Genomic DNA, 22,608 nt, shown 5'->3' with positions numbered 1-22,608 from the left:
GCCATATTTTGCAAATTTAATCGCTGTTTTTCGTCGTCCGTCGCAAGCGCCTTCTAAACATGGTACTCTAACACGACTCTAGTTTACTAAAGAATTCTTTTCGCCATTGATTTCATCAATTATGTCGCCATTGCAATGGCATAATCCTCAACAACTCCACCAAGTCCACCTTCGTTAATCAAGCCATTTTCAATATTGTAGTAAATCACATCTGTAAGTCAAAAGCAATTGCTTGTCAATACAAAACAACTTTATACTGAAATATGTAAAGTAGAATGGATATTAGAATAAAAACAAATTAAAAAAAATGTTCGTGATATTTGTAGCAATACAATCGACTTGCAAACTTCAACAAATGTTTTAATTCCCATCGACAACTCTGGTGACGGGTTGCAAATTTTAAGGTTGGGAAGGTTTGACTTGGCTTTCTTTGATAATTTTCCACTTGGTGAGTTTTTCTCTCCAAATGTTGCACTTTCTCTTCATGTCGCAGATGTTTCAAAATATAAAGTGATTTTTTTTATAGAGATGAATGAAAGAGTGCAATGGAATAATGGTTTTCAGTCGAGGCCTAAAGGAGAAGTCTTTCAGCACTTTTTGTAAATAGTATAGCTAGTAATTTTCAATAAGTGACCGTAAGTAAGAACGGGTTCAAACGGCTCACTCCTTTCACTTACTTGCGAATGCCACTACAGAGAGAAAGATACATAAATATATGCGAGTGAATAATACTGATTATTACTGAAAATGAAAAAAATGAGGAATGATCTAGCAACGGCTTCAGCCAGTGCTTCTTCTCTCAGCAATAAAAAACTCCATAATTCGAAACTCGCTAAAGTGCAAAATTAATGTTTCGAAGTTTTCTGAGCGTCATTTAGTAATACCAGCAAAGTGGTGTTCAAGGTTTTGAAGTATACGATACTTCATCAAATTTAGATTAAAATTTAAATTACAATTAATGTATCCTACCTTTCATTTGTGCTATCGGAAACTGCAGTAGAACGAGATTGAAGCTATAAACACAAATTGAAAATACCAGTTACGGATTTTTGTTAAGCGTTGCAAAGTATTCTACAAACATCGTGCTTATAAAATGTCTCAATATTTTGAACCATGTTTCATGGTATTTGTTTTCAAGAAATAATAGATGGACAGAAGAAACAAAAATGAGGCTCACATCAAATCTCATAGTTGGAGAAAGAATAAAATTAGACCTCTAGATGTCACCCAACCAGGTTGATCTTTTTTGTTATTTTCGGAATAATTTTATTCATAAAATTTTATCATGTTCGCTCTCTGTTGTCATTTCCTACCATCTGTTGAGACCTCTGTGCCGCTAGGCAAGCTACAGCGAAAGAGCACTGGCTTCCACTGTGATATCTTATCTGTGAAGTCTTATCAATGCCCGTTTCGTTGAAGAAACGATGAACCAAGATTCAACTTCGCGTCATAAAATCTTTGAAACATCAGCCCGACTTTCTTCATATTTCAACTGAAGGCATTTCCGTGAAGTACTTTAGATAAAAAAGTCATTTATATCCGGATTGGGTTCCTCCTCCAGGGCAAGAGTCGTGCATTGACCACGTGATAACGAAACATTCTGAGCTCATCAGTGAAGGATGAACAATTGTAAAGGTTGTATTGCAACTCATAAGAATTACCAAAGGATATATTTTGTAAAATCTATTATATTACGAGCGTCTTTCTTAAGTCTAGCGACCTACATTGTTCCGGTACCGCATGAGAAACTCTAGCTCGAATCCTCTTGATCTGACGTATTCTTTGTAACCAATTACAGCCTAGGTATCTGTAGTTTTCTTCTGATTTTGGTGAATAACTGACGCAATCTTAAAAAGAAAAACATTCGTATACCGTCAATATCACATCCGGACATTTAAATTGCCCTAAGTTACTGACCAAATTTATTTAACATGCATTGCAATATGACGAACCAACTTCGACAGGTTTTTATCGGAAATAACTCTAGGGCCATAATTTGTATTGTTTAGAATATCCCTGAGTTCATCTTTAACGTTCAAACACACGATATTACTGTCGTTATCAATGGAAATGTCAAATACGTTCCTAAGAGCTTTCACTAGAAGAATATTAAAACTTGGTCGCTCTTGCAAATATATTTTGTTGTTTAAGCATGAATACGCTGGGCAGACAGTGTATGCCAATTTAAACAATGATACTGAAAGAATTTTCCTTACCTGACTAATTGAGGCCTCGTTTTTGTTTCTCTTAAGCTCAACTTTTAAAACCTCAGGCTCCGTGCCCTTCTGCAGTGAATCATCTCACACAAACACTTTTCCTGCCGAACAATATGCGCATGACATGTTCGAAGTTGCCCGCTTGTTGACCGTAACCGTGATAACACATTGCCAAGCAACCAACTTCTTGACGCTCCATTGCGCAGGAGTCGTTCAACAACTGCAGTTCTATAAAAACAACAAAATAGTCATCTTCCCTGAAACACAGTGCAGAAAAATACGAAACCAACATACAGACCTTTTTGGTTGGGTCAAATAAGAAGAAAATGTATATTTGACCATCATATCACCCACGATTTCCATCATCTCTGAACTAAGTGTGTTGCTTGAGTCTTCCTTTGATTTCTCAAGGGAGTTTGGGAGTGAATGGAATTTGGTGGGGGGATTAGTGACTAAGGGTATGGGTTTGCAGCATCTGAAGATATATCTGCGTTGTTAAGACTCTAAAGGAATACAAGGACAAATGATTGAAAACGAGCTTGCATATAAGCAAAATTATGTAACATGAAATGGACAAGTTTATGTAACAACACTGCCTAAGCTGTATAAAGTTTAAACACCACTTCTTAATATCTATTGAAAATTTAGCAAGCAATCTCCGTGGCCATAGAATGACATGTGGACTTACTTTTGTAATCAATGGCACGAATTGTTTTCTTAACAACAGTGGACAGTTGACAAACCAGGATGAAATGACATTATCAGCAAGAGTTACCGTGTATTGAGAGTATCTAAGGTGAAACATATCAGTTCGTTTATATTTTATTCAATTTCACAAAGCCAATAATATAAAGTTTGAGATGTTATCGCGTTAAACAAACCTCGATGATGCTGTGTGAGGCAAACATATTCCAATGACTTGTTTCAAATGGATCGCTGTGAAGTTTTTGTACTAATCACGAAGCTTTGACAATGCTATTTAAACGTTTTAAAAGAATGTTAGCAACTTTTCGTCGAATACGATTGAGTGTTTATACAACCTAGCTCTCCTTAGGGGGTACATTGATATTTCATAAAAGATTTCTTAATTTCTGTAACTTCAAGAAACATACCAGAGAGAAATTCTAACAGTGGTATGACAACTTGAGGCGTTGGCGAAAGTTTAGTAAACTTTTCCAGATATGTTGGGAGCAGCCTAAGGACAGAAAATTTAGAAATTATTACCCAAATAATCTTGTGAAGGAGTATCTCGCATAACAAGAGACGTTACATTTAGGCTGGAGTTTATTGAAAAACATTTCTGTAAATTCACTGAGCACATTATCAAGGCACGATTTCAAATATCTCCAAAGTAATAAACTTCTAAAACGCTGCAATTACTTAAATCAACTTCATTCTTTACAAAGTGCTAATGGACATAAAAAACGTCTCAAATTCCAGACAATCTTAAGTAGCCATACCTTGCCATAACTGAAGACATTTCTAACATACATATGGTGAGACAAGATACGCTTAACGTCGTGGAATGAGCAACCAAACCAATCTCCAAAGTACGCATCAGACAAAACTAGACGAAATATACAACAACGTTTAAGCGAGAACAGACAACCGCTGAAAATAAAGTGAAGCAGGTTCTTACCTGTTCATCTTGCCCAATAAAAATGTGGTACGTACACAGCTCTGTTAATACCTGCACATGTTACAATAAAATATCCAATTAAATCATTAGTATAGTATGATATAATTATGGTATAAATTGGTTATGCTATGGTATGGTGTGATATAATTATGGTATGATATGGTTATCGTATGGTATGATTTGGTCATGGTATGGTATGGTGTGATATAATTTTGGGATTATATGGTTATCGTATGGTATGATATGGTTATCGTATGGTATGATTTGGTTATGGTTAGTTATGGTATGATATGATTATATGATATGATTATATGATATGATTATATGATATGATGTGGTATGGTTATGGTTATGGTATGGTATGGTTTTGGTATAGTTATGGTAAGATATTATGATAGATGCAAAAAACTGAATGATAAGAACCGTACTGGAAAAATTCTAGCGTACAAATGAGGTCGGCGCATATCATGAGGAACACGAAATAATCCAGGAAGAAAATCATAATTTCAAACCTGAATGCAAAGTAAAATTTTTAGTTCATGATTTTAGTGTGAAAAGTGCACAACTTTACATCCCTTACCATTTTAGATAACACTGTACATATTGAACGTAAGTAGTGCTTTCGAGAATGTATCAAGTTTTTATCTTGCAGTGCCTCCGGAAAGTTTCTCAGAACAACATCCAACACCTCCCATTCCAATTTCTAGAAAATGAAGAAAGTTGAACTTCAATCGAAACTTAATGCCAGATGATATATTATGATAGAAAAGTTTACCTGTTGTAAGCACACAGGAATAACATTCATCGCCTCGCTGTAAGGCAGTGAAACAATCCCGGTTGTCTTATCTTCTGCAGAACTAAAAAAAAATGAGAATGTATTACACTAACAAGAAAAGGAATTTTGGAAGCAGAATAGCTGACATGCCTTGCACTATCATCATTAACCAACGTTTTCCTCTCAGAACAATTAACATGCGAAGTGAATTTGACTTTTCCACTTTTGTCTTGCACAAGGCCTTGACGTTGTCAGCTCGCAGACTGAGAAAACATTGAAGAATCTTTACAAAAAAACAATGTAAGACATCATAGAAAAATCGCAAGAAATAACATTGAATTTGGCTTACCACAAGTCGTATCTCCGATGCAATAGACGTCCGATAGCCATTGTCATAATGAGTTTTTATGTGGTACACTAATATATTGAATATTCGTTCTGCAATTACATAATAGGAAAGGGAGAATAAAAAAAAATTTTATATAGCATCAGTGTAAAATGAATGATGGAACTGTACAGCAAAATATGGTGTAGGCATAACACGTGGCCCTGCGAAGTAGTTGGCACTAAGAACCATGCTGTCATGCCTGCCATCACCAGATATCATCAGATAATCTTGGTTTTTTAATGTTGAAAATAATCCGTTTTGATACTTTTTCCTATGAAGATATATCACAGGGAATATTTTTTTCCTACAATTATTATATACAAGTACTATAATATCTAATTCCCGTCTGGTCCCTATTAGGCTATTACTCCTGACAATATTGTCGCACAGAAGAAAAACATTAAATATCTCAGCAAGTATTTGGGCTAAAGACCCCGGAATACCAGTAAACGATAGCGGTTAAAACGATTTTTGAATAGTATATTCCAACCAGCATATAGTTATAACCTGCATTTGTATTATACGTGAAAATAAGAATTAAAATAATAGCTTGCTTTGTTATCTGAAATTACTCACCCATTGCAAGATATATTTTGGAAATTCCATATTTTTTCGCTTTTTTGGTCTCTGTTGTCTTCAAAATGTCTAGAATTTGACATGTTATCATTCTGTTTTAATTCTGAGTAATTCTTGGTGTAGTATGTGCAAAATAATCATTTTATAAGTTCTAAGCGATAATCATTGCTAATCACGTGCTTAAGGCAAGCTCGAATCGGACCTAGGTCAGATTTTCGGCTTTTGGCCCGAAATTTTTATTATTGTGAAATATTATTGCCCGTGATGCGATAATTCATATCATCAGGTATGTTTATATAAAAAATGGGCAAAAATCTTCTAAAGCTTGATTTTGACGCTAAAGATATCAAAATAATCCTGAATATGTGAGCTAAACCACTGCAACCGGCTTTCGTTTGCATTTGGGCAATATCCAAAGAATTAGGCCGCTTTGATGTGTAATATTGAATATATACAACACGTGAATATCGTAGCTGTGAATAGCTATGTATGCATGGCGGTAAAACGCCGTATTTCCACTGGAATTTGCAATATTTAGCCTTGAAATTTACTACATTTAGAATTTGTCAGTTTGCTATATTTACTATTATTCTATGCCATGCCCAATTCTACAATATTCTGAAAGGTTCAGTAGTTAAATGTACCACAGAATTCAAGTGCTACAACAGTTTGAGAGATTTACTTGCCTTTTAAATTCCGACTTTCCTGTTCGATGGGGTTCTAAAGCTGGTAGGGGAATAAAGCCTTTTAATAATGATTGAACTGTAATTTCTTGTGAACTTCATGAGAGAAATAATCGAACAAATACACTCATACTGCGATACATTGGCTTGGAATATGCTCCAAAACGTGTGAAATCGAACATTTGTTGTGCAATCACCTTGCAAATATCAAAGAAACGGTATCAAATTTTGAATATAGATTAACCAATCTGATTGGTTTTTATTGAACCAATCGTGGAGTACAAAAATTGACCAATGACAAATTGACCTGTGTACAGAAATAACCAATCAAGTTGTCTTAATTTTGCTGAATTATGCAAGAGCCTACAGGCTATAAAACAGAGCCGTCTGCGACCGTTTTTCTCAGGTAAGTGAGTTCTTTCTTTAGGTAGGATCAAGGTATGTATAATTAATTTTTTAAATAGAAGTAGACCCCGTGGCCCCGCTGTTAGCTAAGAATCTCTGTCCCCGTATCTGGAAACACGGCTCACTGCTTGTCTAACTGTGTTTTGCTTTTCGTTTTCTAGGGAGCTACTAATAATTTTTTTTTGTGTTTTTCAGACAAAGACGATCGTAGTTTAGTTTCAGTATCCAACCCTAAGAAGCCACCCCATATCCATGCCGTCAGTTAAACCCAGCCAGCAATTGCCTTCATGCTAATTGTGATGCTTCATTTTCTAGGAACAACTCACCATATTTTTTGTCGTTTCAGCTACAGAGTTAGTGGGTTGTGGGTTGTTGGATGTTGTGTCGTCGGTTGTGTGTTTTGTGTTGTGTTGTGTTGTACTGTCTTGTCCTCTACGTTTCGTATTGTCTGCCAGTCGGTTTGGGAGAAGCCCTGTAGCTCTCTCTTTTTCCTGGCCACACAAAGAACACATTTTGCGGATACTCCTTTTTAGGAGTTCATGGGTTCGAATCCCATGAATGTGTCAATTTTGCGCTGATATCTAATGTGGTCCGTCTCAAATACAAAAGCACAACATCCAACGGACAATCTGCATCCTTTCATCACACCAACTACAAGTGTTGTCCTCATACAACAGAATGGAACTTCCAACGGAGCAAAGAGTAACCAATACCCAAGATGAAGTTCTTGTACCTTCTCAAACAGGACAGAATGCGGCACTTGTTAATGAAGTATTCTCGATGTTTAAGGGATCCTCTCAGTTAGACGTCCGATCAGAGGATATTTCAAAGTGGTAAGCTCATTTAAACTTGTGATTACTCTGCGAATACTTCACCCATTTTAATAAATATGAGACCACTAAACTCATTGCTGTCCGGTCGTAAACGGCGCACACAGATAATTTCGGTTTTATCTGGAAGTGTTTTATCAATTCAACTAGAAATTGTATTATCTTAAAGAAAAAACATTTACCTATTTGTATAATTTTAGTTCATTTCAAAAGCTTTCCTATAAGCCAAGATATTTATTGCAGAACTTGTACTTTTTAAATTGAATGTTAGAGAAGCAAAAATACGCAAAGCCTTCCAAAAATCTCGCCTAAAAACCTCCAAATATTTGTAGCTTACATTGGGATTTTCATATATTTTACTCGAAATACAGTTGCTTTGGCGATTTGTAGTGATATTTCCAACAAATGTGTTTACAAACGGAAACCCGAAAATGTGCATATAATTATCACCATATTAGCGAAAATTTGACAATTATGACCTCTAGGGACAATTTTACCCAGAAATCGATTTCTGGGCTTATTTTACCCGCACGGGGTAGGCAACATTACGTTTTTGACACCTCTAACCTCACGCGACAACCACTTGTGCATGCGGCTGAGCAACGCCTCGCTATACACAATAACATATAAAAAAATCTATATTTTTCCAGTTTTTCTGCCCATCCTGACTTAAATCCTATCAGAAAAGATAACTAATGCCTTTACAGTTTATATGTAACGGTTAAAAGACGACAGGATAAAAAATAACGAAGAAAATAACGAAATTCCAAAGGCGAGTTATATTTCCATTTTGTAATCCTGTGTAATTTGATATGATTTTTAGAGCTGCACTGCAGTGTCAGGTTAACAGCAATATTGATTAATTTCTTGATTAGAAATTTTCGAGCTATATTTTGGTGGTATTTTTGTGCTTTTTAAATTAAACGGATTAATTTCAACATTAAAAAACCAAGATGATTTCATGATATCTGGTGATGGAAGCATGACAGCATGGGTCATAGCGCTAAGTATTATGCGTACACAATATTTCACTGGTGTTATAAAAAATAGATTTTTTTTCTCCCTTTCCTATTATGTAATTGCATTTACCAATATATATGTAACTGTCAGGGGTTGGGGGTATTATGTGAATATGAAAGAAAACAACCTGCATTTTGTTCTGTATATTCTTGTGTTATAGAAGTAAAAAATACATGCTGTTACTATACTGTATAGGCCCTTGTGATTCATATACAATTATAGTTTCAATTGTGTGATAGTTATGTTCTTGTAATCTCAATTGTAGATTCTATGGCATATAGAGTCGAATTGGTACGGCAAAATATCTTTGAGAATTGAAGTTTATGGCGGTTCTTCAGGTATGTTCTGGCAATTCACTGAAATACTATTTGTTCGCTAAGGAATGTTGTCCCATGGTAGCGGTACGCATGAACCTGGGATATCACAATGCTGATAGCCTCACAACCCTGGACAATAATATAATAATTTACTTGTTCCTTGTGTTTCAATTTTAGATCAAATAAAGTATGGCAACCCAGGAGTTGCTAACAATTATTACCTTTCTCTTATCACTGACTACACCTCCATCCATCGCTGTGCCATACATGGATTTGATGGACTGACATACCAAGCAAGGTAAATATTGCAGGCTACATGGTATATGTTCAGTTTATTATTATGTCATACTAGTCAGGGTTAGCTGGATTAATAAGCAAGGCTTCTACAGATTACCCTGTCACGTTATATGCATCACATCATTTCCATGCGGTCATATATAACTTTTAATGTGTGATTAAGATTAATTGTTTAACAAATTATTCATTTCATTAGAGACTCGCTGGTGGAAAATGTCCTATCACCAACTGTAACCGCGCTTTACATCCGCATTCATCCAAAGACATGGTACGCAACATATCTTTGAGAATTGAAGTTTATAGCTGTTTTTCAGCTTTATAGGTATGTTCTAGCAATTCACTGAAATACTATTTGTTCACTAAGGAATGAGAAATGACTGAGAGATCCATCTGACTGAAATATATAGCGAAAATTTTTCAATAAGTGGCTTATGTAAGAGCGAGTTTTTGATTTAGAAATAAATTCTTTACACCCTACCGGCGGGTTTGTCAGGTTTTTTACTAACTTAGGTGCATTGGAATACAAGTAAAAATAAGGCGTGTTTTAGAAGTTATACCTGGACGAGGAATCCAGCATATCATTATGAGAAACAAAGCTATTATAGCGGTATATACTCAGGGCTATCACAATCAAGTTTAGTGTTATCGCTTTATTTCAATGTTTGCTGCACGGTCGGATTCTCACAATTAAAAGAAAATCAAGCGAAAAGTTTCACACGTACAAAAGTATAGGTATGGAACTGGGGCCGGTTGTTCGAAAGATGGATAACTTATCCAACGGATAAGTCCTATCCAACGGATAAATCTTGATAGTTATCCATTGGATAAAAACGCGTTGCAGGAAGCGTGGATAGTGAAGTGGATAGCTATCCAATAGATAAGTTAAAATTTACCAGAAGAAAACAGGATTTTTCTGAAATTTCGTACCACAACGTCAGCTGTTGCTAAGCATTTACAACATTGAATTCATAATCATTACGAATTCTCGAGTATAGTTACTGAATGGAAAAGACTTGAACAAGTGATTTGCTCGAACTTTGCACTTCACATCATAGTGATTTTATTAATTAAACACATTGCAATTTTATTCCTTGACCTTGCAACGCTTTGCCTTTCGGCCCCATAGCAAATTTAGAAACACTATTTTAATGTTCGTGAATGAAATTACTTAGATATTAGCAAGTTTCCTTGGAATAGGTTGAATCTTTCTTTGCATATTCGCGTTTATAAACTGATTAGAAGCGTATAGTAAATTTACCACCTGTTATAAATGCGAGGATGTCCAAAAAATCGCCGGTCGAACGGAATGTGTAGGCAACGTGAAACGCTGCTGCGACAAATTGCACTTCGAAAACATTTTTAATATATAGTGAATACAATCATGATGTGTATTAGTTTGTTGAAACACAGTAAGAGGAATATTGCATTTTTGTCCTATTTTATATAAATGTTTACAGTGTTACCTTGTATCTTTGAATTTATCCACTGGATAGTGGATTTAAACCACCTCCGGACCTTGGATAAATTTATCCGGTAGATAGCGATTTTTATCCTCTGGTTAAAGTTAGACAAGCTTCGTGCAACCCAAATCACACGCTGGATAAAACTTATCCGTTGGATAGTGAGTTATCCGTTGGATAGCGACTTATCCACCTTTCGAACAACCGGCCCCTGTTCTTTTATTTATCGGAATAACTAGTGATGTGATCTTACATGAAGCATTTTCAGTCATGCTGCTAAACTGTCGTGCTGGCTTACCACTGAGTATTTTATTTGCTCGCAGAGCCTCGTCTGCGAACGTGACCGTCGGCCAGTCTTCACCATGTACGGTGACAGTTATTTTCTGCCTTTTAACTTGCCGACATGCAATGTTTCATTGCACGGTGAGTTTTCAACTTTACTGAAGGCGCTACTATACAATATGCAATTTTCCTTACAACTTGCAATGCAATTATAACTCCGAAGGATGTTAATTTGTAAAGAGTGTTCGAAATACTAAGGAAACGTTAGCGATCGTAATAGATGTTCGTATTTGACAACTTTAGATGCCTCAGGAGTAGAATGGTTTTGCAATTTGCAAGGAAAGTTGCGTAGTGTAACAGCGCCTTGAGATTGTTTCGGAAAGCTGGTTAAATTTCGATGTAACTTGCAAACATGTAATGTTTCATTGCAATTGCGAGTTGAAAATAAGGGTCATTGGACGGAAGAACGGGACAAGTATCGTAGTTTTCAACATACCTTTTATAAGGGCGGAGACATTGATCTTCCATCCACGGTCAGTTTTATCATTTTTTCTGCTTTTTCTATCATTTCTTTATCCTACAAAAGACAAAAACCTTGTTAAATCGTGGATCAATCTAACACTTTTAAAAGCTTTCTCTCCTAACTGAACTAATTTTATTTATACCGTATAGTTCTATCAGTTCTAAATTGTCCTTCATGGAGGTCCAGTAGGGGTCATCCCGTATTGATCCAGTGTTACTACAGGAGGAAACCTGAACTAAACTGACTTTATTTATGCTGGATAGGTGTATCGTTCTAAACTTCAACCAAACTAATTCTAACAATTCGAAAAAGCTGGGACTTCAGACGAAAAAGGTCAGCCGATTTTGAAAAATCTTAGATGCGGGGTGTTATAAGGCGGTTAGTAATTTCATCATCACCTTCATCCAAGGATGTTCCAGAGCTTCTGAAACCGTGATGCATTTTCTGTGACCAACAGTAAGCAGTTTTGTTATAAGATCCTTAGCTTCACTGCTAACATTCTTCCAGAGGTTGTTCGGAAATTTATACGACCCTTCTTTGACTTGTTTCTCCAATGGGTTATTTGCCTGCTTTGAAAATAAAGAAGATCCGGAAAGTCTAAAAGACGTTAACTTTTCATTGACGTACTCCAATTTTGAAATGAGGTTAAGCTACCTCCAGCTTCATTACAAATCGTGTTCACTACGTGAATTTGAGTAAACTGAAGTATATGGCATACCAAACATATAACACACGATTTCTTGTAGGATCGTTCTTCAGGCTACGGGATTAACATTTTGGTAGCGAGGTAACTTGGTGTACCACAGAGTGTTTCCATATAGGAATTCTGATCTAAAAAATTAATTGTTATCATTGAGAAACTGTAACAATGAGAAATAACTGAACCTAAAACGTTTGCAGAATGCGCTCTGCTTTCGTAAAACGAAATCACGGACAAAACTCGGAATTGAGATTATAGTGACTTCCAGGATTTGCTGGCAATGGTCACATCGAATGGTTTCTTCAAAGACAATTTAAAGGGCAATTTAAACACAAGTTCAATACACAACCGACACAAACCTTTATAAGCGTTTCGTCATACGAGGAACACAATAAAACATTTTCTGGCTAGAGAAGAAAAAGTTAAATTATGGTCGTTAAAGTTTAGGATATAAAGCAGTAGTGATAAATAAATTAGGGCGTGCTTACCTTCCAATCCCTGTTAGTGATGCCATTTTCATGTAAATGCTAAAAATACGAAACAGTATGAATAAAGTTAGTTTAGTTCAGGCTCCTGCAGTAACACTGGATCAATAACAGATGATCCTTAGCTTGGTGTCATTAAAAGCTCCAATCTCTTCGTGATATTTTCCATAAACTTTAGTCATCGCCTGTGAATGAAATATTCCAATTTGTTTAATTCATTCTTCGAAGGCTACACATGGCTACATTCGCGCTAAACGACATCCTCACCTGAAGGCACATTGCTTTCATAGTTGGTTTAGTTGTCAATAGGAATCAGTGATACAGATCGTTAGACAACTCGAGCCTGAAAACAAAATAGAAAAGTCGATCGAATCTTGAATGGTTTCATCCATGATTCTATACTTCTCTACTACATTCTGCAGGACAAATAACATTGCGTGAACTGTGCAGCAATATAGAGAATAGGGGGAAGCCAGACAGAAAAGCACATGGAAAGTAGTTTGAATATTTGCAAACCCTGATAGATAAATGTCGTGGACTCACACATTTGTTATCGGCGTCTCCTCGTCGTTTTGTTCCAACAAGACTCTCAAATAATAGTCACCTGATAGCAGAGATACGTTATGAGTTTGATTCCTATCGAGGAATAAGGGGGGGACGCTTTATGAGAACTGTTAAAAAGCTAGAGCAGTTAGGCTTATCACTAACCTATTTCAGTTCATCAGCTAAACATTCATACAGGACTTCAAACTAAAGGTGATTCCAAAAGACAACGTAGTTTCCACTCAGATCTTTTTCCATTGCAAATGCGTGCAAATCAGATTCGAGTGCCCCAGAAGTTCCTCTCGCGTCTGTCACATTGAAAACATAAGAAATTGTTTCATACTCTTTTACGAGAACAGTTTAGAGAAAGAGGTCAGGACTATTGAATTTGTCTTGTTATACTCATAGCGACAGGAAATCCTCCATTACATTTCCATTTCCTATATTTTCAACGGAAACTAACCTTAACTTCGAGACTCACCTTGTAATTCCAAATCAGGTTGTACGCTGTCAGATCTTGACTGAATCTGTAAAAAAGATCCGCTTAAATATCATTGCTTTTTCATCTTTCAAACGACTAGAACATTTTCCCATTTTCTTAATATGAACACTTACTTGTAATAAAAAAACTGGATTTAAATTCTCACATCTTTCCTGGATTTGAATCCTATTTTTGTCCTCCAATGCGAGAGATATCCTTCAAGTTGATTCCTCAACGTTCCCCTCGTTTTTCCAGAGCTCTAAGACACAAGTATAGCACGTGAAATAACAGGCTTATACGTACATGCAAGCATGCATTATGAAATTTTGGAACACGATTGTTGATTTAAAACGTACTTCTGCAAGCTTTACATTGTCACGAATTGATAAACGATCTTCTTCAGTCTCTGGTGGCTGAAGGAAAGATAAAAACTTTCCAACAAAATTGTTTCTTTACAAAAAGGTTTTACACTTCTGAATGAATTACCATTTAATTATTTCGTCAGTGGGGCAGTTGGCACAGTTTAAGGATGAATGATGGAGTTTAGTTACCAAAGCAGTTGATACCCTTAGTCATGAATACGATTGGTTAGTCAGAATCACCTCAATGGGTTTATGTAAATAATGGCCCTCGCAAAAAAGTTTTCAAAGATTTCTTACTTCGTCAGGGCTTTCAAGGTAATAGAGCAAACCAGCAGGCTGTGAAAATCGTATTCAAATTTATTACATAATTGTTTATGAACCAAAAATTATGAACAGGAAATCTCGCATTTAAACTTTCTTGTATATTTTAGACATTAAAAACTATAACTACTTTAATACGAACATTATTCTCGCAAGTAATGCCATTGCTGTTGGATGATGCTATGCCAACAATAATGATTATAAATTACTTATGGAGTATGCTTGTTAGTCTCAATTGAACTATTTACAGATGGCTAGTATATAGAGGATTATAAAATCACAAGTTTTAAGATGAATCTGAGAATGTTGCTAAAATACAACTCAGGTCCTGCGGATGGAATAGAGGCTATACCTCTGCAACAATTTGTTAATTTATCACACTAATTCGCACCTGTTCAATAGCGAACGTCTATCAGTGCTTTGCGTAAACATGGCCATGCGTAAGCGTTTTGGTAGAGCGCCCTCGGCAAGCGCCAGAACTTGTATTTTTGCCGCGGTTTCATCAGCTTCCTAAAGTGAAGTTCTAACTAAATATCAACAGATGATTTTAGGCACTTCACACGATGCAGGAATATTCTTGAGGTTTTAAAGGGTCTTAATTTCGAGTGGTATTATACGCACTTCAAATTCAAGCAGGGAACAGTTGATGGAAAAATGAGTCAACTGTACGTCCTCAGTGACAAGAGCATTGCACCGGCATCGCAAAAGCGTAGGTTCGATTCCTGCCGGAGGATCTATAGTTCACTCATTTTTCCGTCATCTGTTCCTGGCTTGATTTGAAGTGTGTATAATACCTCTCAAAATTAAGACCCTTTAAAACCTCTTAAATATCAACTGAACTAATATGTACATTCATCACGGCTAAAAAATGCAGAGCGTTATAAATGACGTTCGTCAAAGGCAGAAAATTCTCAATGGATGAATGAATGAATAAAACGTACCTCGATTATCGCCTTCAGAACCATGCCAGCACCTTTCACAATTGTTGTCGACGGATGCTGAAATTGTTGAGGAACGAATTCAAAACCACGATTGGTAAGAACCATTAGCGGGGCAATAGTAAAACATACATAAGCGAAGAAATGGTAAAATTGGTACTATTATTTAGTTTTGTCGTAAACCTACCTGGAACAATCGATAAATGCAATGACCCATTTCTAGACAAACAAATAACAGACTTCATGAGTTGCTCCTATGCATGGGTCAAGCTAGTGGACGTGGTAAACTTCACCAAAAAGGTAAAGAGAGAAAGGCTATTTAATCAACTCTCAACCTCAGTCAAAGAGCCATAAACTACCAAGAAGACAAGTTGAATGAAAAGCTCCTCAAATTTCTTTGTAGCATACCTGCAACTTTCTCCAGTAATTTCCCAAACTGTTCATCATCTGTTGTCTCACTAAGAGGAATATGCAATAGTCGATTTATTGTAACAGACTACATGAGTTGATTCAAAATATTGGAAGCAATCACACCTTACTATTAGTTTAACATGAATGTCCAACTTCACCCCCGTATTATTTTAATATATTGCAAAGCAACTAGAACAAACCTGTAAGGAGGACACAGAGCAAACGTCAGAAAATCAAGCAATCCACTTATAACTAAAACCCCAGTAGAACGAATATAGAAGAAAAGTTTTCATGGTTAATCTATTTCTTGTGTTTAGTTAGAAAGGTAGTTCAAATTAGAAAGGCAGTTGCTACGAATCACTTGCTGGGTTTTGCAAGGGAATTTCTCTTCCAAAACAAAGCTATATACATACAAGAGGGATGGAAAAATAAAATGCAAGGGTTCAGCATAGATTATAGGCAACCAACACCGCACATCTTACCACATTTATCGTGAGAATTTCCAACAAACTGCTTAGAAATTTTTCAGAGGATAACAAAGAGCTTTTGTTTATCTGTTCTTGTCGAATGTCATAGTTATCGTGCGTTGGCTATATAAAAAAACAGAATTGGTTTCGATAAAATTGGATCCTGTTAACATTCAGATTTCAAAGTTGGCTGAGTTTATGTGGATTGCAAGTTAAAGGGGTAACACTAATGACAGTGACAGATTTGGCAACATATTACCAGGAAATTCATCGTTAAAGTGTTGGCGCTTTCCTTTATACGGAAAAAACGGCCAGACCGGTCCTATTGTTGATCTCGGTACAGACAGATTACTGGTATTTTAGAGTGTTTCAAGAACTCTGCGTTCAAGTATATCGTTACTTGCATCTGTCTAGCTCGGAAATTTCGCAACTATATTCTTAACGAAATACTCTATTTTAAATTTAAATATGACCGGTCTGACCATTTTGGCCGCTTAAAGGAAAGCCCTCTCTTTACCTGCATCAGAGCACACAGCATGTCGACAGCGGCGTGAGTCACGGCTTCATTATTCCTCTTCAAAGCTTTCACAGTTTTCACACCAACCTTCTCATAGAAGCTGTAAAAACAAAACAGAAACACGGTCTAGAGAAAGTGAGCTGGTTGAGTAAACAGCGTGTGTTGTGGTTAAAGATAAACGTTTCTCACCTAGTGAGCGTTGTGAAACCTGCTTTGGATCCAACCTAATGTCTCAAAGCGTGAAACAGTGCTTCGAGATCTTTATCTGATATTTTGTTTTGGTCTCCTGCAAATAGACGAAACATTTTAACTATTTTATGTATATATTGAACCTGTGAAGGTAATAGCAGTCAGAATATGTATATTTTAGGGGTGAACACTAAATATATTTATTGGCAAAGATATACAATACCTTCGTGAGCAATGAGCATTGTGATGGCATTAATGATAAGTCTTTCTTTATTCTCCGGGAAAAGTCCTTACAAAATATTTAAAATCGTTTGAAATATATATTGGAGTTTAAAAGACTTAATATTCCAGCCGTACTTCTGGCGAGAAAAATTCAAATCTACCATTTCATGGATTCGGACCCAGTCAACTCAGCAACCAGAGTTACCGCAGCGTAGTCCCTAGCCTCTTAACGTTCCTTATACGCGGCGAGGCGGGAACTGAGAGGCCTAGAACAAAAGTGTTTTGTATTTTGGCTATTTTGTCCCCACTTTCTGTATTGAGGTCAGTTTACGATCCACGACGCGGTTAACTGGCCTTGTTCGACGTCGCTAGTCAAATATTTGCTTGAAATAACCTACGGGATATTAATTATACTGTCAGGACTTCGAAATATCCATACAAACGTTTCAATGTCATTTGCTGTCGACGCTATCGACTATCAAGTAAACTCGAGTCCGTGCGTACATGGTTATGATTATAATAAGCTTCAATCTGCCAATTTAAATTATTCTCGCTTCCTTTATAACGATTATTGTTGTAAATCTAGGTCAACTAATGCATACTAAAATATGCAGAAAACTAACGTGCGTATGAAAAACACGTGAGTGGAAAACAGCCTTAATCCAGATTTTGACAGAACATTAAAACTCAGTAAAAATGCAATAATATTCTCTACACAGGATTTTGTCTGCAGAAAAGTACAAAATAAGAAATTGTCAACTTACGTCTTGGGTGACTGCATGAAGTAGACCGCTGTAGGAAATATTGCAGTTAAATCTCTACACATCTTCGGTTAAATTTCCTGCAAGGAACCAGTAATAAGACAATATAAGCTTTTGGAGATATTTCAAAAATTTAAAGTGAAATAAAAAGAGAAATATTTCACCTGGAGACGCAGCGAGGAATTTTAAATGACTGCTTTCTACTTCTTCGTCAACAACGTTATACAATGGACCCCAACGATAACCTTGAAAAATATATCATCTTAAAAAAACAATTCTTCTTTTGCTGTATGTGATGTATTGGACTGACTAATAGGAATACCTGACGAGAAGTGTAATTGTTTGTGTGTTATATGAGATCCCATACGTCAGGAGGAGAATGAAATGAGGGTTCGTATTTACGGCAATCATAGCAGTGCGAGATTTTCATCAGGAAAATTTTGACCATAATTTTCGCTCAATCATCTATGAAAAAGCGTACAGTACTCTTCGTTGGGGTCGTTTTTACACAAACATCTCCATTTCCACTGCCTCTAACCCCGTGTAGCTAACCAGCCAATGATATATCCCTAGATTGGGTAAAATACAAACATTCAGAACAAGAAATATTTTATATAGCTTCATACAAAATCTGCTTTTTTAAACTACCTGTCGGAAGACGAGTAATTTCTCAGCTGACCGCTTGTGTATTCCAGCCCGAACAACTGAGGATGGTCTCGATAGCTAATTATTGAAAATATCTGACAGAAAAAGAAGTTTTAAAACTATGATATACTATAATACACAAGTCTTAACCAAACGGTATATTCTGGAAAGTAACTGCAAAAATAAAACTATTTTAAGTCGGCTGGATACTTTTTTGCAATTGGACATGTTCAAAATGGAAACGTGAAATAAAAAAGATGATAAAAGCAGTAAACTTGAATCCAGGTCAGAAGACATGGAGTGTTTGGAGTGTTTGGAATGTTTGTTTTTTTTCTTTCAAGGTCTGAGATGAACAATTACTGGAACTGACATGGAATGTCGCATGACTTACTGAGCTAAGGGGATGAAGGCTGACGATGTTGAACATATATTATAGTAATAATAGTTTATAGTTTATTATATATTATAGTAATAGAGTTGATGTTCGCGGGCATAAATGTGTTTTTGGCCCTCCTCGCGGAACACATTTTAACCCTCGCTACGCTCGGGCTAAAATGAGTTCGAAGTCGGGCCAAAAACACATTTATGACCGCGAACATCAACCCTATTGTTACATTATTATCACTATAACATACACATGAGTATATACAAAATTAGTAAAATACAATAATTAGTAAATACAATAATTAGTAAATACAAAATTAGTAAAATACAATAATTAGTAAATAGATTTGAATAAATATAGTTCACCTGGTGCAAGGCACTTTTTAATGATAACTCCAAGCTTATACTTTCTGGATAATTTAATACATGCTATAGGGTTTAATGATCAATATAGGGATAAGTATCATAAAATTGTTTGGCTGTTGGGGTTATAAACTATCAAAACTACAAAATTATATCCTGTCAAAATTTCGAATTCTAAAATAATGCCGGGTTTATGGTCATTTGAATTTGCTTGCTACTTTTATAATATGCAAAAAAGTAGACGGTAGACACTGATTTTAAGTTCAAATTTATAATATTTCGAAAATATATTATGCATTATTAATTATATAACATACCTTGAATAAATTTGAAGTTTTACATGATTCAAGAACATTTTCATTTGTATACCGAACTGTTTCGCCTTTGGATTTGATTCCGTTCATTAGTCAAAGTACACTTCAAGATGTCGGGCTTCCCTTCAAAATTGTCGAGGCCAGGGATATGACGGTGCTAGTGCTGTGTCCAGCCAGGTAAAAGGTATTTCTGGGAGAATATTAGAGAAAAACCCGAAGGCGTTGCATGTTCATTACTCCAGTCATCGTTTAAACCTTATTGTTGCCAAAGCGTGTTCAATTCTTCCAGTGAAAAATATTTTGAGTCAGGCACAAAATATCGCCAGCTTTTTTATCAGTTTCCCTATCCGCTCACAGTATCTAAGTAAAAAGATGAAAGAGTTTGGTTTAACCCGTAACAAGCTCGCAAAGCCTTCCACGACACGATGGGTAGAACGAATAAGATCCCGCGATGGTTGTTTGGATGCATTCAAAGTTATCTACGAAACACTCAATTTTATGCAGTTTGGAGGATCGCAGGAAGGGCCATTTCCTAGATTAGCTAGTGACGCACAGTCTCATTTTCGCAACGTGGAGAAATTTGAATTTATGGCTGCTCTCATTATCACCCAACATGTTCTGGATCATACTTTGTCATTGACGGTCCAATTAAAGAAGAAAAAAAATCGATATTGCGGAATCAATAAAACAGATTAATCTTTTAAAGGATGAAATGGCAAAACTACGTGCCTCTGTAGATTTATTCCACAATGAATACTACGACAAGCTGTTGGAATTAGCTAATAACCTCGACGTGGCTGAGTGTTTTCCCCGGGTATGTAAAGCTCAAACAAAATGTGATAATAATCGTACCAGTACAGCAGGTGGTTACAACAGATTAACAGTAACCATTAAGAGTCGTGCATAGGCCACGTGATAACGAAACATTCTGAGCTCATCAATGAACAATTGTAAAGGTTTTATTGTAACTCATAGGAAAACCTAAGGATATATTTTGTAAAATCTATTATATTACGAGTGTCTTTCCCTAAGTCTACCGACCCCTGAATTCCCCACGCTATCGTCACCCTGTAATAAATAAGTAACGTTGCAAGTCCTCACCTTCAACCACAAGGATTAAATTACGTAATTCGAAGTGCAAAATTGAGATTACCGGTTTCTGAGTTTACCGGTTTATAATGCTCAGTATTTAATAATCCGTATAAGACCAATTTATCATTATTATTACTTGACTTACGGATTCATTAAGTTTATCCTCGTCTTAACTCAAAAAAGTTTTCAAAGGACTTGCATCCAGAAGGGATTTACCAGGAACAGGCTAAAATTAAACAGATGTTGAGATTAATGCACGATGATGATTCGTGATCTTAAAATTGCTACCTTTTGAAACTCTTCACGAGTTAATAAGCCTTGACTGTTCCCTGTGAAAGAAAAATAGGTAAATATAGTCATATTATAATATATATTTCCTCCATATTGCAAAGGTAATTTCGCTTGCCTTCAGTTTCTTCCTTGTGTAAAACAGTGTCTTTGGAATCTGGTACGACATCAATCTGAAACGATTGTAAAATGAAAAAGCTAGTCTAAATCAAAGATTCTTTCTTTTCTGCTTCCCCTGCCAGTCATGTTAGTAGCAATATAAGGGATGGATAGTGAATGTTCTTGCACGAAATAAATTTCATGCAAAGCGAGTTTGAAGAGAAATTCTTACCATAAAAGCGCTTGGTCCATATCTCGGACTACGACTCAAATATCGAGTTCGTTGAAGAAATGCCGAACCAAGATTCAACTTTTGACCGGAATCTTGTAATAAAATCGACGAGGGTGAAGATCTGCCGTGTTCTGTAAGCAGCATCTTTTGTTCTGCGCTGTCTAAAATGTTGGCAGATAATTTGTTCATTTCGTAAATGCGCGAACAATGGCCGATCTGTTTTAACATTACAAACCTGACTCCTTGAGTTCGGTTTTCTTCATTTCAACATCATCCCGGGTATCTTCAATATTAGTTTCCTCATCTTCTCTACACGATGCGAGGCGATCTTTGACAAGATCTACAATCAATGTACGCTGTCTGTGCTCTTGCTAAGAAGTTCTGTTGTAGTTTCAAGGCGTTGTCTGGCTCCTTCTTTAATGAGTTCGGCCGATAAATCATCTGAAATACAACAATATCAATTTGACATTCCGCCAACGGAATGCCCAACCAAACATTGAACAGGTTTGACCCATCGTTGACCTTACCAAAGAGTTGTTTTGGAATTAAACTTTCATAAATCTCAGTCTTTCCCACCGCTGGTCGTCACAAGATGTTTGAGTCACAAGATTTCTGTACTGAGCCTACGGTACCAGTGGGCTTTAAATCGCGGGTAAGAAGGTCAGATGCTTTGGTATCGAATTTTGTGTTTGGCACCGGCTAGAATCATCTGCACGAGTTTTTCTATCAGTTGAAGAAGCCTGGAAATGACAACGTTCCTAAGAGCTTTCACTAGAAGAATATTAAAACTTGGTCGCTCTTGCAAATATATCTATTGAAAATTCAGCAAGCAATCCCCCTGGCAATAGAATGACATGTGGACTTACTTTCGTAATAAATGGCACGAATTGTTTTCTTAACAATAGCGGACAGTTGACAAACCAGGATGAAATGACTTTATCAGCAAGAGCTACAGTGTATTGAGAGTATCTAAGGTGAAACATATCAGTTCGTTTATATTTTATTCATTTTGACAAAACCAATAATAAAAAGTTTCAGATGTTATCGCGTTGAGCCAACTTCGATGATTCTGTGTAAGGCAAACATATTCCAAAGACTTGTTTCAACTGGATCGCTGTGAAGTTTTTGTACAAAGCACAAAGCTGTTACAATGCGATTTAAACGATTTAAAAGAATGTTACCAACTTTTCGCCGAATACGATTGTGTGTTTACACAACCTAGCTCTCTTTAGGGGGTACATTGATATTTTGTAACAGATTTCATAATTTACGTAACTTCAAGAAACATACCAGAGGAAAATTCTAGCAGTGGTATGGCAACTTGAGACGTTGGCGAAAGTTTAGTAAACTTTTCTCGCATCACAAGAGACGTTACGTTTAGGC

The 22,608-nt window shown here is 36.2% G+C and overlaps 1 protein-coding gene and 1 long non-coding RNA gene across 6 annotated transcripts; both read right to left on the bottom strand.

Moving 5' to 3' along the window:
* Positions 1 to 6,291: 6,291 nt before the first annotated feature.
* Positions 6,292 to 12,509, bottom strand: LOC114541381 (calcium/calmodulin-dependent protein kinase type II delta chain-like). 5 transcript variants are annotated; one of them, XR_003689258.1, is made up of 5 exons: positions 12,471 to 12,509; positions 12,066 to 12,242; positions 11,810 to 11,980; positions 11,385 to 11,465; positions 6,292 to 6,320 (listed from the first exon to the last, which is right to left on the bottom strand). XR_003689258.1 is itself a non-coding variant. In XM_028561313.1 (4 exons), exons 2-4 carry the CDS (start codon positions 12,075 to 12,077, stop codon positions 11,388 to 11,390), a joined length of 261 nt encoding a protein of 86 aa, XP_028417114.1. In that variant the 5' UTR covers positions 12,078 to 12,242; positions 12,471 to 12,509; the 3' UTR covers positions 11,248 to 11,387. The 5 variants fall into 5 exon arrangements, 2 of the variants coding, with proteins under 2 accessions (XP_028417114.1, XP_028417115.1); XR_003689259.1 differs by lacking the exon at positions 6,292 to 6,320 and having other exon boundaries at positions 11,248 to 11,465; positions 12,130 to 12,242; XR_003689260.1 differs by lacking the exon at positions 6,292 to 6,320 and having other exon boundaries at positions 11,248 to 11,465; positions 11,810 to 11,977; positions 12,130 to 12,242.
* Positions 12,510 to 12,740: 231 nt separating this feature from the next.
* Positions 12,741 to 13,230, bottom strand: LOC114541378. The gene is made up of 3 exons (XR_003689257.1): positions 13,140 to 13,230; positions 12,864 to 12,939; positions 12,741 to 12,781 (listed from the first exon to the last, which is right to left on the bottom strand). It is a non-coding gene; the product is annotated as an uncharacterized LOC114541378 (long non-coding RNA).
* Positions 13,231 to 22,608: the final 9,378 nt, after the last annotated feature.

This window comes from Dendronephthya gigantea, unplaced genomic scaffold (genome assembly GCF_004324835.1).
Source record: "Dendronephthya gigantea isolate DGI-Jeju-01 unplaced genomic scaffold, DenGig_1.0 000285F, whole genome shotgun sequence".
Taxonomy (NCBI): Eukaryota; Metazoa; Cnidaria; class Anthozoa; order Malacalcyonacea; family Nephtheidae; genus Dendronephthya; species Dendronephthya gigantea.
The sequence above is the reverse complement of the archived record's forward strand: the minus strand, read 5'-3'. Positions and strand labels throughout refer to the sequence as shown.